The sequence below is a fragment of the Gorilla gorilla genome, chromosome 8 (genome assembly GCF_029281585.2).
Source record: "Gorilla gorilla gorilla isolate KB3781 chromosome 8, NHGRI_mGorGor1-v2.1_pri, whole genome shotgun sequence".
NCBI classification, from domain to species: domain Eukaryota; kingdom Metazoa; phylum Chordata; class Mammalia; order Primates; family Hominidae; genus Gorilla; species Gorilla gorilla.
The window spans coordinates 67,778,538-67,794,798 of NC_073232.2; the positions used below are offsets into that span (position 1 = coordinate 67,778,538).

At 35.9% G+C, this 16,261-nt stretch overlaps 1 protein-coding gene across 32 annotated transcripts in view; it reads left to right on the forward strand.

Moving 5' to 3' along the window:
- The window catches only part of PTPN20 (protein tyrosine phosphatase non-receptor type 20), a 91,131-nt gene that overhangs the window by 18,795 nt on the left and 56,075 nt on the right, over positions 1–16,261 (forward strand). For 7 of the 32 annotated variants that reach the window (XM_055353050.1, XM_055353060.1, XM_055353038.2 and 4 more), the window contains exon 2: positions 13,754–13,851. The exons of 12 other annotated variants lie outside the window; for them this stretch is intronic. Coding sequence is in view for 11 of the 20 variants with exons in the window: in XM_055353038.2 (XP_055209013.2) it covers positions 13,815–13,851 (37 nt within the window). In the remaining 9 variants the exon portion in view is untranslated. Of the gene's footprint in view, positions 1–2,223; positions 2,381–10,463; positions 10,559–13,753; positions 13,852–16,261 lie in introns of those variants that run through there. 13 more of the 32 variants (XM_063710085.1, XM_063710089.1, XM_063710087.1 and 10 more) reach the window with 4 other exon arrangements.

Genomic DNA, 16,261 nt, shown 5'->3' on the forward strand with positions numbered 1-16,261 from the left:
TGGTATGGTTTGATATGAATTTTAGTCTATTCATCTGTGCACTGGAGAGGTCTTAATAATATGTGTGTGTATTTATATAAAGAGGATAAGTCATTGGGGTAAAGGACCATTCACATATTTATTTGTGGAATGCAAGGTATAGCATGTTTAAACCCTAGTATTTGAATTAGTAAGAGTGTCTCCAGTTATCAAGGAGTGTCTTGAAATTACTTGATAAAATTCGAAACAAAATTTATTTTGTCTTTAATTAAAATTGTACTATTTTGTATCTTTTCAATAACGTAGTTGGTAGGCAGAAGCTTAGGTGTCATTCTTAGAGGTTCTTAGTTAATTCTGAGGTCCTTAAGATCTCATATCTGCTTCCAGGGAAGGCTCCTTACTGAAATCTGTTACCTCACTGCCAGTCACAAGAACACTGCCATCCTTTTGTTTTTGTTTTTAATTGAGACAGAGTCTTGCTCTGTTGCATAGGCTGGAGTACAGTGGCACAATCATAGCTTATTGCAGCCTCCATCTCGCGGGCTCAAGTGATCCTCCTGCCTTAGCCGCCGAAGTAGCTGGGACTACAGGTGAGTGCCACCACACCTGGCTATCTTTTTCTTTTTTTTAATTTTTGGTAGAGATGAGGTCTCACTGGGTTGCTCAGGCTGGCCTCGAACTCTTGAGCTCAAGTGATCTTCCCACCTTGGCCTCCCAAAGTGCTGGGATTACGGGTGTGAGCCACTGTGCCTAGCCCTCCTCCTATTTAAAAAAGATATTCTTCCCCTTGTCAAAGCAGAGTTTTTTAAAAATTATAAATGTGACTCATACAAATTTGAAATGAAACCAGGTTAAACATTTTACTCAATGTATTAATTAGTGAAGAAACCAGGAAGATGGCAAAGGTAGTTCAAAGAACAGTTTGAGGATCTAGGTTTTTCACTGGCGTTTTGAACCAATGTTAGAGTAAGAATGCTAGATTAGATTAAGAAAACCTGGTTAATGCCAGACAGAAATAAATTATAATCTTTAGTGTTACCTTATCAGACAGAAATTATTTGTATCACTGCTGGACAAAAATCTATAGGTTACGTTGTAATTGCATTAAGTCTAGGACTTTTAATCAGTAGTAAACAGTGAACTGAATAAAGTACAATTTCCCCACATAAGTAATCTTTGGGATGGCCTGTCATTATTTTATGACATTGAAGTGACATTCCACTTATCTTTTGCCTTACTTTCACTTTTTAATTTAATTTAATTTAATTTTTTCTGCCACAGGGTCTGGCTCTGTTGCCCAGGCTGGACTGCAGTGGCATGATCTCGGCTCACTGTATCCTCCTCCCAGGCTCAAGCCATTCTCCTACCTCAGCTTTTCAAGTAGCTGGGACCACAGGTGTGTGCCACCACACCCATGTAATTTTTGTAGAGACAGGGTTTCACCCAATTGCCCCAGCTGGTCTCAAACTCCTGAGCTCAAGCGATCCTCCTGCCTTGGCCTCCCAAAGTGCTAGGATTGTAGGCATGAGCCACTACACCTAGTCTTAAATAATTTTTTAACACCTATATCTCAAAGTTTTTAAAATAAATCTGTTTCACACATTAACTTTAGATTCAGATTATAGTAATACCATTTTATTTGCAGGTAGTTAATGGAAAGGTCTCCAGATAAAAGTATTCTTGGTTTTAACCAATGGGAGCAATGTAACATGGCCTTACAGGCCCTTTATGGCAAGAATTAGAAAAGAAAAAAGATTTATTCTGTGCGAGAACTTTTTATAGATTGAATGAACAAGAACTCCTTGAAGATGGGCTCTGTAATTAATTCTTATTTATTCAGTACTGAATTCTCAGCACCTAATTTAGCTTAGGTGTGGCATTTAAATAATTGAGTTTCCATTGAGTGACATTGATTGAATTTGTGTGTGTGTGTGTGTGTGTGTGTGTGTGTTTGTTTATATAAAGACATACATCATTGGAGTGGAGGGGCCATTCACATATTTATTTGTGGAATGCAAGGTATAGCATATTTAAGCTCTGGTATTTGAATAAATAAGCGTATCTCCAGTTCTCAAGGAATATCCTGAAATTATTTGATAAAATTTCAAATAAAATTTATTTTAATTGTCTTTAATTAAAATTGCACTGTTTTAAATATTTTGAATTGATGAGTAATAATATGTCAAAGCTGTGATAGCTCCAGTTGTGTAACAGAAAAATCTTTGGCTTTGTGTGTTTTACCAGGTGAACAAAAATTGTTTGCTGGCCCCCAGGATACTAACTAGACCTTTGGCCTGACTCACAGGACACTAAGGCTCCTTTTCTGAAGAAGCCTTTTACCAGTCTCATTTAGGGGATGGGAACAACATGTCTTCACCTAGGGACTTTAGAGCAGAGTCTGGTAGGTGCATCATCTACTTTTGTGGGTATGGGATCAGGAGGAGTTACAGGAGTGCCTCTCAGACTGTAGATTTGCATAGGGACCACCTGTGGATTATTATCCTGCATATTCTGATCCTCTGGGTCTTGGTGGGGTGGGGTGGGGGGCAAGACTCTGCATTTCTAATAAGCCGTCACGCTTAGAGTAACAACAATTAAACTCTAGTGTTTTACTTTACCCTTTTCAAATGGCATTTTTTTTTCCTGATTATAAATGTAATATAGGTTTATTGTGAAGAATTTGGGAAGTACAAAAAAGCACCAAAACACAAAGAAAACAACAAGACAATAAAAACAACCTGTAATCTGCCATAAAGCTGTTTGTTGCCATAATTTTGTTAGCTGTGAACTCAGGGCATATACATTTCTAAGGTTTTTGATATATCTACTAATGCACTGTTTTAGTTAAATGTCAGCTGTCTCCCAGCCGACCCATATTGCCATTGTCTTGCTTAAAACATTAGTAGCTTGCCATCATTTTTCAGTATGTCTTTTATGCCTTTTCTCATTCCTTCCACCTTCAGCCCAGCTTCTATTCCCTCTTCTATCCGCCCTCCTTGTCATTATTATTGCTCCCTCCCTAGAAGTGTTTTTCCAATCCTTATCGGGTATAATTGACAAAAATTGTGTATACATAAGGTGTGCAACTTGATGTTTTGATTTGTCTATATGCTGTGAAATGATTACCACAATTAAGCTAACATATCCACCACCTCGCAGTTACCATTTTCTTTCTTTGTGTGTATGTGTGTATTACAAACATAAGATCTACCCTCTTAGCAAATATCATTACAATACAGTATTGTATGTATTATGCTATACATCAGATCTTCAGAACTTATTCATCTTGTGTAACTGTTACTTGATACCATCTGACCAACAACTCCCCATTTCCTCCTTCCCCTATCCCCTGGCAACCACCATTCTGCTATCTGCTTTTGTGAGCCCGGATTCCATCTGTAAGTCAGATTATGTGTAAGATGAGGGATAGGAGTCTAAGTTTATTCTGCATAGGAATATCCAGTTTTTTCCAGGACCATTTATAGAAGAGACTGTCTTGTCCCCAACATATGTTCTTTGTGCCTTGTCATAAAAGAGTTGGCTATAAACATATGGAATTATTTCTGGGTTCTCTATTCTATTCCACTGGTATATGTGTCTCTTTTTATACCAGTATCATGATTTTGTGGTTACTATAGATTTGTAGTGTATTTTGAAGTCAGGTCGTGTAATACCCCAAGCTTTGTTCTTGTTTTTTTGTTGTTGTTGTTTGTTTGTTTTTATTTTGTTTTTGTTTTTCTTGGCTCAGAATTGCTTTGGCTATTTGGAGTATTTTTTGTACTTCCATACGAATTTTATGATTTTAAAATTTCTCTGAAGAATGTCATTGGTATTTTGATAGGAATTGCATTGAGCTCTCAGATTCTTTGGTTATATTGTCATTTTAAAAATATTTATTCTTTTATTCCATGAACATGGGATGTCTTTCCATTGGTTTGTGTCTTCCTCAATTTATTTCATCAATTTTTTATAGTTCTTATTCTAGAGATCTTTAATCTCTGGTTAAATTTATTCCTAGGTATTATTTTTTGTAGTTATTGTAAATGAGATTGCTTACTTGATTTCTTTTTCAGGTAGTTTGTTATTGTTTTATAGAAATGCTACTGATTTTTGCATGTTGATTTTGTATCCTGCAACTTTACTTAATTTGTTTATCAGTTCTAAGAGTTTTTTGGTGGATTCTTCAGGTTTTTGCATTTGTAAGAGCATGTCATCTGTAAACAGGGACAAATTTGACTTCCTCCTTTTCAATTTGGCTACCTTTTATTTGTTTCTGTTGCTTAATTGTTCCTTCTTTTCAATTTGGATGCCTTTTGTTTGTTTCTCTTGCCTAATTGCTCTGGCAAGGACTTCCTGTATGGTATAGTTTGGATGTTTATCTCTTCTAATCATGTTGAAAGGTAATCCCCAACCTGGTGGGAGATGTTGGATCATAGGGGCAGATCCTTCGTGAATGGCTTGGTGTTATCCCCCTGGTGATGAGTGAGTGCTCCCTCAGTTCATGTGAGATCTGATTGTTCAAAGGAGTCTGGAACCTCCCCTTCTCTCTTGCTTTGTCTCTCACCATGTGATTTGCTGGCTCCTCATTCACTTTTTGCCATGACTATAAGCCTCCTGAGGTTAGATACTAGAAGCAGATACCAGCACCATGCTTACTGTACAGCCTGCAGAACCACGAGCCAGAACAAACCTCTTTTCTTTATAAATTACCCAGCCTTAGACATTCCTACGTAATGATGCTAACAGACTAACACACAGTATTATGGGTTTTTTAAAAAAAAATTTAAAAATAACATCTGCCTGATTCCCTCACTGATTAATGAATATAATAAAGTAACATGTGCATTTATATGTCTGTATGAGAGCCGTGATTTTCTTTTTCTGAAAACTATCCTTTAACAGTTGCAAACTTTTATGAAAAAGCTAATTTTAATGCTAAATCAGTTATGCTAGAATATGCGAAAACATGGAAAGCTACCCAAACTTTTTTGTAGACTAGTTCTTTCCAACTTTTATTTTAGGCTTGGGGGTACATAGGAAGGTTTGTTACATGGGCAAATTGCTTGTTGCTGTGGTTTGGTGAACAAATGATTTCATCACCCAGGTAGTGATTCACTTAAGATAATGGCCTCCAGCTACATCCATGTTGCAGCAAAGGACATGATTTCATTCTGGTTTTTTTTTTGTTGTTGTTGTTGTTGTTGTTGTTTTTGTTTGAGACAGAGTCTCGCTCTGTCAGCCAGGTGGAGTGCAGTGGCGCGATCTCGGCTCACTGCAACCTCCATCTCCCAGGCTCAAGCAATTCTTCTGCCTCAGCCTCCTGAGTAGCTGGGATTACAGGCGTGTGCCACCATGCCCGGCTAATTTTTGTATTTTTAGTAGAGACAGGGTTTCATCATGTTGGCCAGGCTGGTCTCAAACTCCTGACCTCAGGTAATTCATCCGCCTTGGCCTCCCAAACTGCTGGGATTACAGGCATGGGCCGCCGCACCCAGCCATGATTTCATTCTTTTTATGGTTGTGTAATATTCCATGGTGTTTTTGCACCACATTTTCTTTATCCATTCCACTGTTGACAGGCATGTAGGTTGATTCCATGTCTTTGCTATTGTGAAAAGTTCTATGAGGAACATACATGTGCATATGTCTTTATGATGGAACAATTTATATCCCTTCATATAGCCAGTAATGTGATTGCTGAATCAAATAGTAGTTCTGTTTTATGTTCTTTGAGAAATCTCCAAACCACTTTCCACAGTGGTTGAACTTAAATTCCCATCAGCAGCGTATAAGTGTTCCCTTTTCTCTGTAACCTCACAAACATTTTTTTTTTAATGTTTACTTTTTAACAATAGCCATTCTGGCTTGAGTAAGATGGTATCTCATTGTGGTTTTGATTTGCATTTCTCTGATGATTAGTGATATTGAGCATTTTTTCATATGCTTCTTGGCTATGTGTATGTCTCCTTTGGAAAAGTGTCTGTTCATGTCCTTTGCCCATTTTTTAACGGGGTTGTTTGATTCTTGCTTGTTCATTTATAAGTTCATTATAAGTTCTGGATATTAGACCATGTGTTCTGCCAGGTTTTGGTATCAGAACGATGCTGGCCTTATGGAATGAGATAGGGAGGAGTCCCTCTTCCTAATTATTTGAAATAGTTTCAGTAGGATTGGTACCACCTCTTGTTTATACATCTGGTAGAATTTGACTGTGAATCCTTCTGGCCCGGGCTCTTTCTGATTGGTAGGTTTTTTTAAATTACTGATTTAGTTCCTGATTTAGTATCTATTCCATAGCCTAGAAATCAATGAGTAATTTTGAGTTTCATGTCTCATTATTTAAGAAACATTTTGTAAGGCTGTAGCTGCCATAGATAGTGATTCTTCTGATGGCTCTGGGCAAAGTAAATTGAAAACCTTTTGGAAATAACTCCCCATTCTAGATACCATTAAGAACATTTGTGATTTATGGGAGGAGGTCAAAATGTCAACATTAACGGGAGTTTGGGAAAAACTGATTTTAACCCTCATGGATGACTTTGAGGGATTTAAGACTTCAGTGCAGGAAGTACTATCCTAAGTTTTCGGCATCCACTGGGGGTCTTGGAACTAGGGATTCCCTGTGGGTAAGCGGGAACTGCTTTACCATTTCACATAAAGTTGTAGGAACATAAGATACTTCCATTTCCTCCCATTTGCCTTTCATGCTATTATTGATACCAATTTTATTGTGAGTGTTGTATACCCTACAATAGATTATTATTTTTCCTTATAATTGAGTTATCTTTTAAAGAAATTAGAACATGTGAAAGAGTATGTTTTATGTGCTCATGTATTTTCCAGTTTTGCCACTCTTCATTCCTTTGGATAGGTCTACATTTTCATATTTTATCCTTTTCCTTGTGCCTGAAAAACTTCCTTTAACTTTTGTTGTTGTTTAGTGCAGGCTGGATATAATCTTAGTTTTTATTGGTCTACAGAAGTCTTATTTTTTGAAATATATATTTTCAGGGTATAGAATTCTATATTGACATTCTGTAAGAATTCTATGTTCTTTCAATACTTTAAAATGTCTCACCATTATCTTCTAGCATGCATGATTTCCGATGAGAAATCCATCATTCTTATCTTTGTTTTTCTATATTTAATGTGTCTGTTTTCTCTGGCATTTTTTCTTTTCAGTAATTTGAATATGACATACGTGAATGTGATTTTTCTATAAGCTCATATATTACACTTGTATTTTATTGACCTTCTTTGGTCTGTTGGTTTATAGTTTTCATCTAGTTTGGTAACATTTCAGCTATTATTTCTTCATATTTGTTTTGGAACTCCAGTTACAGGAATTTTAGTTCACTTGATGTTGTCCCAGTTTGCTGAGTCTGTTCAGTCTCTTTTTTTCGCTACTGTGCGCTTCATTTTGGATATACTCTTGCTGTATGTTGACAGACACTGATTTTTTTCCTTCTGCCTTATCTGCTGTTAATTTATTTTAGTTCATACATTGTCTCTAGAAATTTCAGTAGGTCTTATTTTTACATGATTTATATCTCTTTTTATTGTATCATGTTTTTCTTTATTTCCTTGAGAACCTTTTAAAAACTTATAATAGTTAAAAGTTCTTTTTTCTGAATTTTATCATCTGTCATTTCTAAGTACATTTCTATTGATTGATTGATTTGGCTATGGGTTATACTTTTCTATTCCTTGGCATATTTGTTAATTGTTTACTACACATTGTGAATTATATGATTTTGGCGCTGGATTTTTTCTTTTTCTTTTCTTTTTTTCTTCTTTTTTCTTTTTCTTTTCTTTTCTTTTTTTTTTCTTAGACAGAGTCTTGCTCTGTCTCGCAGGCTGGAGTGCAGTGGTGCAATCTTGGCTCACTGCAACCTGCCTCCTGGATTCAAGTGATTCTCCTGCCTCAGCCTCCTGAGTAGCTGGCATTGCAGGTGCGCGCCACCATGCCCAGCTAATTTTTGTATTTTTAGTAGAGGTGGGGTTTCACCATGTTTGTCAGGCTGATCTCGAACTCCTGACCTCGTGATCCACCCGCTTCAGCCTCCCAAAGTGCTGGGATTACAGGCGTGAACCACCACACCCGGCCTTGATTTTTCTTTAAAGAATGTTGGGTTTTTCTGCCTTGTAGTTATGTTACTTGAAGTTTAACCTGATCCTGTCTGAGGCTTGCTCTTCACCTTTTTTATAGGTGGCCCTAAGGAGCTTCTGTTCCAAGGATAGTTTTAGTACTAAGAGGTATCTCTTCTGTGCACTATCCTCAATGCCCCCTGTATTACAGGGTCTCCTCATTCTGGCTCATATGAACTGTTCCTAGGAATTGTGTGGCTTGCTACTTTCCGGTGGTCCTTCCTGAGTGTCAGAGATTGTCCTCCTTCATATAAGCATATCCATATTCTGCAAAGGACATGAGAGGGTTTCTTTGCAGCTACTTAGACTTCTCTTGTTCTGTATAGCTCCCTCCTCCCTGGTACTCTGCCCTACAAATTCTGGCTGCCTCAGCCTCTCCTAACTTTGATCTTTTTCTTCTCAACTCATTGAATCACTGGTCTCGTTGATTCCTTTCCTGAGCCATAGCCTGCAAACTCCTGGAGGCCATAATCTGGAGCAACCAGAAGGCTCACCCCCTTCTCCCTGGGATCACAGTCTGTTGTTTAAGGTCTGAAAATTATTGTTTTATATATTTTGTCCTATTTTCTGGTTGGTTGTGGTTAAGTCCTATTACAGTAAATCTCTCATAAGCATAAATGAAAGTCAATTGTAGGTTGTTTTACTTTTCATTTTTTGTTTGTCAGGTGAGGCTGGACTTTTTCTGAATATATTATTGGCCTGTAAGTCGCCTTCTATGAGTTGCTTGTTTACAATTCTCATAGACTTTTTTTTCCTGTTAATTTTTTTTCTAGCACTTGAAGCTCCTTCCTAGGTTTGCGGAATTTCCTATTTTCAGAACCATTTGCATGAGAGATTTTTGTTCATTGAAAGTCTGATAAAATCCCATCTGGAAACCTGTTTGGGCCCAGATGCTTTTTCCTCTTGGGAGTGATATTTTTGATTATTGGTTTGACTTTTTAAATGGTTATTACACTATTTAGGCTTTCTACATCTTCTGGAGTAAATTTTCATAACTTATAATTCTCTTATAAAAGTTTCCATTTCATCAGATTTCCCTAAAGTTTCTCATAGTATTTGCTTATTACCTTTAAAAATGAGAGTTGCATCTGTAGCTGTGCCCTTTCTCATTTTTATACTTGATCTTAGCCAAAAGGCCGAGAAGCGATCCTTTTTCATTTTTAATGTTATTTGTGCACTTACTCTCCATTGATTTGTAGTGAAAGAGGGTTGCGTATTTTTAAGTTTTTTTTTTCAAAGAACTAGTTTATTGGATTTTGCTGATTATTCTTTAGGCTTATTTTCTGTTATTATATTTTTCTTTATCATTTTCTCCTTTGTAGTTTCTCTGGGTTTCCTCAGTTTTTCTTTGGCTTCTATGATTGAATACAAAACTCATTTATATCAGCTTTTTTTTTCTGCCTTTTTTGTAAACACATTTAAACCTATACATTTTCCCTCTATCTAAATACTCATTTAGCTACTTCACATTAGTTTTGATATGTTGTCCCTTCATTGATATTTCTTAATGTTTTAATTTATAAAATTAATTCATGTGTTATAAAGGTTCATAATTTCTATTAGATTTCCTTTTTAACACACATTCAGGAACACACTTTTTCATTTCCATAGTACTTGTTTACTATATTTTTATTGATTTTGTAATATGCCATGCCACAGAATTTCTAAATCATAATATTTAAGGCTCCCATGGTATGAGAAACAGTACTCTGAGTGCTCAGTACTGAGATCAGAGAAAATTTTCTCTCTTGGCTTCTTATCTGAAAGAGTCTGTGCAGTAAAATTAACACAGTAATTAGGAATAATCATATAAGAAACCCAGAGTTTCCTTGGGATGATTCATATTGCATTATTCAACAAAGTCGAAAACAATTTTCTATATAATTTAACATATTACTAACTTATGAATTATAAATAATACAAGAAGTTAAAGTGTGACATTTGTAACACAGTATTCTTTATTCAAGAAATAGACTCTGAAACACAGAAGACTGTATTCTGTAGATCCCAATGCATAGGTTCTGCAGGTTGTAAATATCTAGGATTTACTTGAAGAGTACTTTCTTGAATAATATGGCAATGAGGAACAAGGGAACCGCTCAAAAGTCAACTCCCTGAGGATAATCCTAGAAGAAGGATCAGCTTTGCTATGTTGATTTTTTCAAAGCAGGGGAGAAAGAGATGATTACCATAGGAGATAAAGATGGGGTGTTTGGAAAACAGGAAAAGTAGATGAAAATTCCCCTCATGTAGCTTGTTTTTTCTCATTAAGGCTCCATTTTTCCTTCTGTGTAGTGTTTTCTATTTGATCAGTTTTTCCCCCCACCTTTGTTCAGTAAACGATTATGAGGGAAATGACTCTGAAGCAGAAGACCTGAATTTCAGGGAGACTTTGCCTTCATCAAGTCAGGAAAACACACCTAGATCAAAGGTAAGACTAAAAGGAGAGGGATCTCTACTAATTTTGGCTAATACCTAAATTGCTGACTATGCTCTCTGGGAAATGGGTATCTATTTGGTTCTCACCAAAATGATTTCTTAATTTTTTGTCACTGTAGTGTTGACAGTGACTAAAATGGGGATTTGAAAGAGTGGAACTTTTTGCAAAGTTTCTAATGAATTGCATTTTCTAATGCTACTCTGGAAATTTTACAGGCACTAGTTTTATGTTACTAATGAGGATACAAAATAAATGTCACATGAAGTCTGAAGCACCTTTAGATGTATTGATTGTGGACTTTTTCATTGTTTGAGACAGCATGATTGGGTGTCTCCGAACTATGGAAAAGTAGAGGGCTGTGAAAAGTCTGTGACAAAACCTCTTACTTCAACACATTACCCCATTTGTGGAGATAGTGCTAGGGTTAGAGCACAAAAAAAGGGAAATGCATTTTAGTCTGGTGGGTGCTTTGCATTTTTTTTTTCTCTTACGTAGTCAACTGGAGCTTTGGAACTGCGATGATGATGCTGGCCTTGTGCTCATTTCCTGTAAGTTACAGGAGTAATAGAGATAAAGTCAGTACATAGACCAAAAACTGCTCCTACCACTTCCCCTGTTCAATTGCCACCTCCACCCCAGGTGGGCAGGAGTGCAGCTTTTAAGAACAGTGTTGTAACTTGATTATTATCTCCTGTCCATTCTCTGCTATACTTAAGTTGGCCACATCAAGGCTACCATCACATCTTTGGCTGGGAATCTCTGGCTGTTAGTGCCGTGTTGGGCTCTCCGCTCACTCTTGATTCTTTTCTCTGATCAGAATGGTTTTCTCTTTGAAGCAGAGACGATTTGAAAGGGAGCACCTTCACAGAATGGCCCAAGTATATCCTTTATATAGTCTTATAGTCTTATTTGACTTCTTCTAGAACTGAGCACATTTTGTGATTTTGTTTATATTTTTACTTTGGGGTTTTTTTGCTTGTTTGTTTGTTTGTTTTTTTGCTAAGTTATAGCTTGGCCTATCTAGGGTGAATTCTGATATGCTTTAAAGTTTCCTTTCAGAAAAAAGGATCTTAGAACATTCCTGGATGGTTTTTATAGTGTTGGGAAAATTACCTGATTTTATTAGAACTTGCTTTTCTTATGTTTCATGAAACAATTTGATACTGTAGCCATTTTTATGTCCTTTCAGATATGATGCTGTCCCCTAGAAATTGTCTAGACTCATAGACTTGAAGTTGGTTAGATTTGGAGCATAAAGAAATTTGTTTTTTGAGACAGGCTAATTAATTTTTTGGATTTTTGGTAGAGACAGGGTTTCACCACGTTGCCCAGGCTGGTCTTGAGCTCCTGGCCTCAGGTGATCCACCCGTCTTGGCCTCCCAAAGTGCTGGGATTATAGGCATAAGCCACTACACCTGGCCTGTTAAAGACATTTTTATGCCAGCACTCATTTTAGAGGTGAAAGCTGAAGCAATTTGTCTATGATCATATAACTCTTGAGTCACAGACTAGAAACCAGGCTCCTATCTGTGTTACTGTTTTCACTTTGTCCTCTTAAATCCTTGCTGCATGCAGTACAGAAAAGCTAACTTAGGCTCCTCAGAAAATATTTTCTAACATTTAAAAAATTTGGTATTAATTTGATTCTGTGAGCAATCTCCAAAAGTCCTGCCATCTTGATAATTTATTATATTTCTCCTTGTTAGTTCTTGGTATTGTTAGCAAAATCACATTTCACTCAATCAGACATATGTTAGTCAGCCTTAAATTTGAATTGCAGCCATCTGGAACAGTCTGCTTCTTTAAAAAATAAATATAATCAATTTGATTTTGAACCATGACCTGAAAGATGTCTCAGGTTTAAATTGTGTTAGGACTTCCAGATATCACTTTTTCTAAGTAAATGAATTGTACTCAAATGACTTTTAAGCATGTCTCATAGGAGGGAAGTGGGATCATGTTGTGTAATAGCGTGTGTCCCACTTTTTTTCCTCCATCCCACTGGAGCCACACTTTCTACATTTCAATTTTAATTATCCTGAAATTAATTTTTAGGGATTTGCCAATCAGTGCTGATTTCAAAACTAGTTCAATTCTGTGACGCTCATTTCATTTCGTGTATTGTAGCTACATAGTTTAATGAGAAGGAATCTTAGGTGGACATTTTCCTGTGATTTTAAAGTAAAAATTAAACATACACCAAGCAAACACTAACAAACTCATTAGTCAAAGAAGAAATCATAATGGAAGTTTAAAGTATTTAGAATGGAATGTACACAAAAATACTAGATGTAAAAACATGTGGTTTGTGGATTGAGCAGTGTGTATCAAATAAAAGGTCTACTCTATGACATTACATTTACAATTGTGCCACTTAAAGTGTTTAGGAGTAAATCTAAGAAAAGGTATACATTGTCTTTATTGAGAATATTTTATAATGTTTTTGCTGGATAGCTATATCATATTAGTGGATAGTGATACTTAATATATAAATACATCACTTATTTCCAATTTAAATTAAAAAATTCATATTACTTAATTTCAATAATAGTCCCAAAGTTATTTCTGTGTGTGAATGAGATTTGATCAGCTGATTCAAAAGATGTTCTTGAGAAAATAGAAGGCCAAGTATGGCAAGACAGTATCAGACAAGGAAGGAAGGAAACGTGTATGTGGTGGCTGGGGCACTGGCACTGTGAGTTATCAAGACTGAAGTCCACTGCCCAGTGCACAATTGGGCAGTGGAATGTGGAGAAATACTTAGAATTAGTAGATTAGATGGTGCAAGTACTAAAGATAAATATAGTGGCAGGAATTTTATATTCACAGTAAACAAAACATGGTAAACACTTATAAGAAAATCTCTTCTGGGCTGAAGTAATAAATCTATTTTTTCTCAGATGAAGCTTTTTAAAAATTTAGTTTTGGAAAATCACTTGAGCAATTCAATATAAATAACTTCTGTTTACATAGTACTCTACACTGTTTTGACAGATTGGAAGATATTTAATAGGGAGATATACAATTAAGTGATTTTCTAGGAGCAGACATTATACTATGTGATTGTGGTTATAATTCCATTATTGCAGATCTTTTTGCTCTTCTTAAGTAGCTATAGAAATCACGTTTTAAACCATATTTTTCTAAAACCAGTGCTATAATTTGTATCCTTTCTTATGTCTGTAGGTTTTTGAAAATAAAGTTAACTCAGAGAAGGTAAAACTTTCTCTTCGGAATTTCCCACATAATGATTATGAGGATGTTTTTGAAGAGCCTTCAGAAAGGTATAACTAATATGCTTATTTAGTGAGTTTTCTGTTTATGCAACTTATATTCATAGCTAGCCCTCTGCATGGAGACAGTGAATAATGGCCCTGAAATGTTTAATTTTTCAAGATATAGCTTTTTATAAACTTGATTTAGCTTTCTTAGAAATATGTTTATGATCTCATAAATATGGTAATTAACATAAGAGAACAGTATTCTTGAAGGATTCGATTTCTCTATCCTCTCAATAGTTACATGGCGTCAAAGCTTTTGCAAATATGCTTGGAGCTTTTGAAGTGGTCAGTGTACTTGAGGTAGCATGAAGCTCACGGTACAGCACTAAACATTATTAGAAATGTAATCTGTTTTCAGAAAGAAAATTATATGGTATAAACAACAGGATTATTAGTATGGTGAATTTCTGGTAGTATATAGTTAAAAAATTTAAAGTACCTGAAGAACAGTAAATTTCCATTAGGAAAACAAAGAAACAAGTTTTCATGCTTATAAAATGTTCAAATTTAGGTGTTATAAGCAAAAACATCAAATGAGGAAACATTTTGTTAAGCCATATTTTCTTAGAGATTTATCAGTAATATTAGCTACCCTCACTGGAATAGCACTGTATAAGAATGTGTATATTCTTTATATTATGTGTTTTTGTATGCGTATTGTATGAAATTTATATGTACAACTTTCAGAAGTGCATTAAACAAATAATAGTAATTCCAAAGACATTTTGAGATTCTGTGATACACTAAGCACTGTACACAAATACAAACTACTATATATTTTTTGCTCTTTAGTTCACAGTTTAATTAGGGAAACAGACATATAAAAGACAAATTGATGTACAACATAGTAAATATTATTTTAGAGTAAAAATCCAAAGATTGTGGGTACAGAAGATTGACTATGCATGAGGGAGGTTTCCCACAAGCTTCTTTGAAGAAAAGATATTTTGGTTGAATTTAGGATTTAATTAAATAGAAACCTAACAGGTGAAAAAGAGAAGAACATTTCAGGCAAGAGGAAGAAGTTTGAGCGAGGGTAAGGAGTTGTGAAAATATCTTAGGGGTAATGGGGAGAAATATTAGGTGCCAAGAGTCGTAGGGTGTATGTGAGGTGGAATGCTAGGAAGCTGCAGAAGATGAGAGGTGGAGCCCAAAATACAGTGTGGGCTGGAGAGGGAAGTAATGCCATATATGTGAAGCTGAGTATACATTTTATTCAGTCTGTTAAAATGAAAAGGATGCATGCGGAGGGTCTTTTTGTTTTATTCATGCAACTATCTATTTATCCATCCAGAAGGAGGAATGCTGGTGGCAAGGTGAGGATAGCTGGAAGTGGCAGTCAGTGGAGATTAATTAAATGTTTACAGTAATCCAAGAAAAAAATTAGAAGGAGAAAAGAGTAAGAAACCCGAATTTCCTTACAGAAGTAAAAGAAAAAGGCATTTATTTTGCTAAGGTTAAAGCATACAGTGCATGTAGGAAATCAGTGGAGATGGTGATGGAAAAATAGACAGAGGCCACCTGGCCAATATCCTAAACTTATGTGTCTGATAAGGGGCCTTGATTTATCCTGATATTGGTGGGCAGGTGTAATTAAGTTTGTATTTTAGGAAGAATTTTCTCTAAACATTGAAGGTTAAATGCAGAAGTCAAATTAGGAGGATTTTGCTAGGTAGGGTTGCAAATGAAAGTGCAACAAGAGCCAAGTTAATAGCATTAGCGAGTCAGTTGAGTATGGAGACGTTGCAAAGGAAACAAAGTGGATATGGGCTAGGATTTGAAAAATCTGTTAACAATTAGTAGCTAGACAGAGTTTAAAGCATTTCCTATTTTTAAGATACAGAAAATTGTGTATTCTTATGATATGAAAGAATTTGTAGATAGGGAGAGATTCACGATATGTTAAAAAAAAATAAGTTATAGAAAAATACCTCAGAGGAGGCAGAAGGAATCTGGTTAAGAACACGGAAGGAGGAATTTTGAACAGGCAGAAAGCAAGGAATAAGAAAGACATTGATCCATCTAAGTAAATGTTTTAAAAGATAATAAATTGAAAGAATTTCTATTTTCTGGCTTGCATTTTCTAGAAGAAGTTACATTTTTACTAAGTCAGAGAGAGTATTAAAATAAGGACTATAACAAGATGGTGGCTTGGAATTAGCTGCCATGGAAGAGTGGTACAGGAAACCAACCAGGGACATGCTGGTATTTTCCAAACGGCTCTCTGCCGATATTAGAAAGCCCAGTGACCCGAGTACTTCCCTCCCACAGTCTAGGTAAAGGAGGGGAGAAGGTAAATAAGTGGATGGATCTGAGGCGACTAGTTTGCAAGGTAAAAGTAGTAGGAGGAGATGGAGTTTGTGATCAGACATTGGGATTTGGGAATTATTTCACAAGTGGGCCAGTTTCAGGT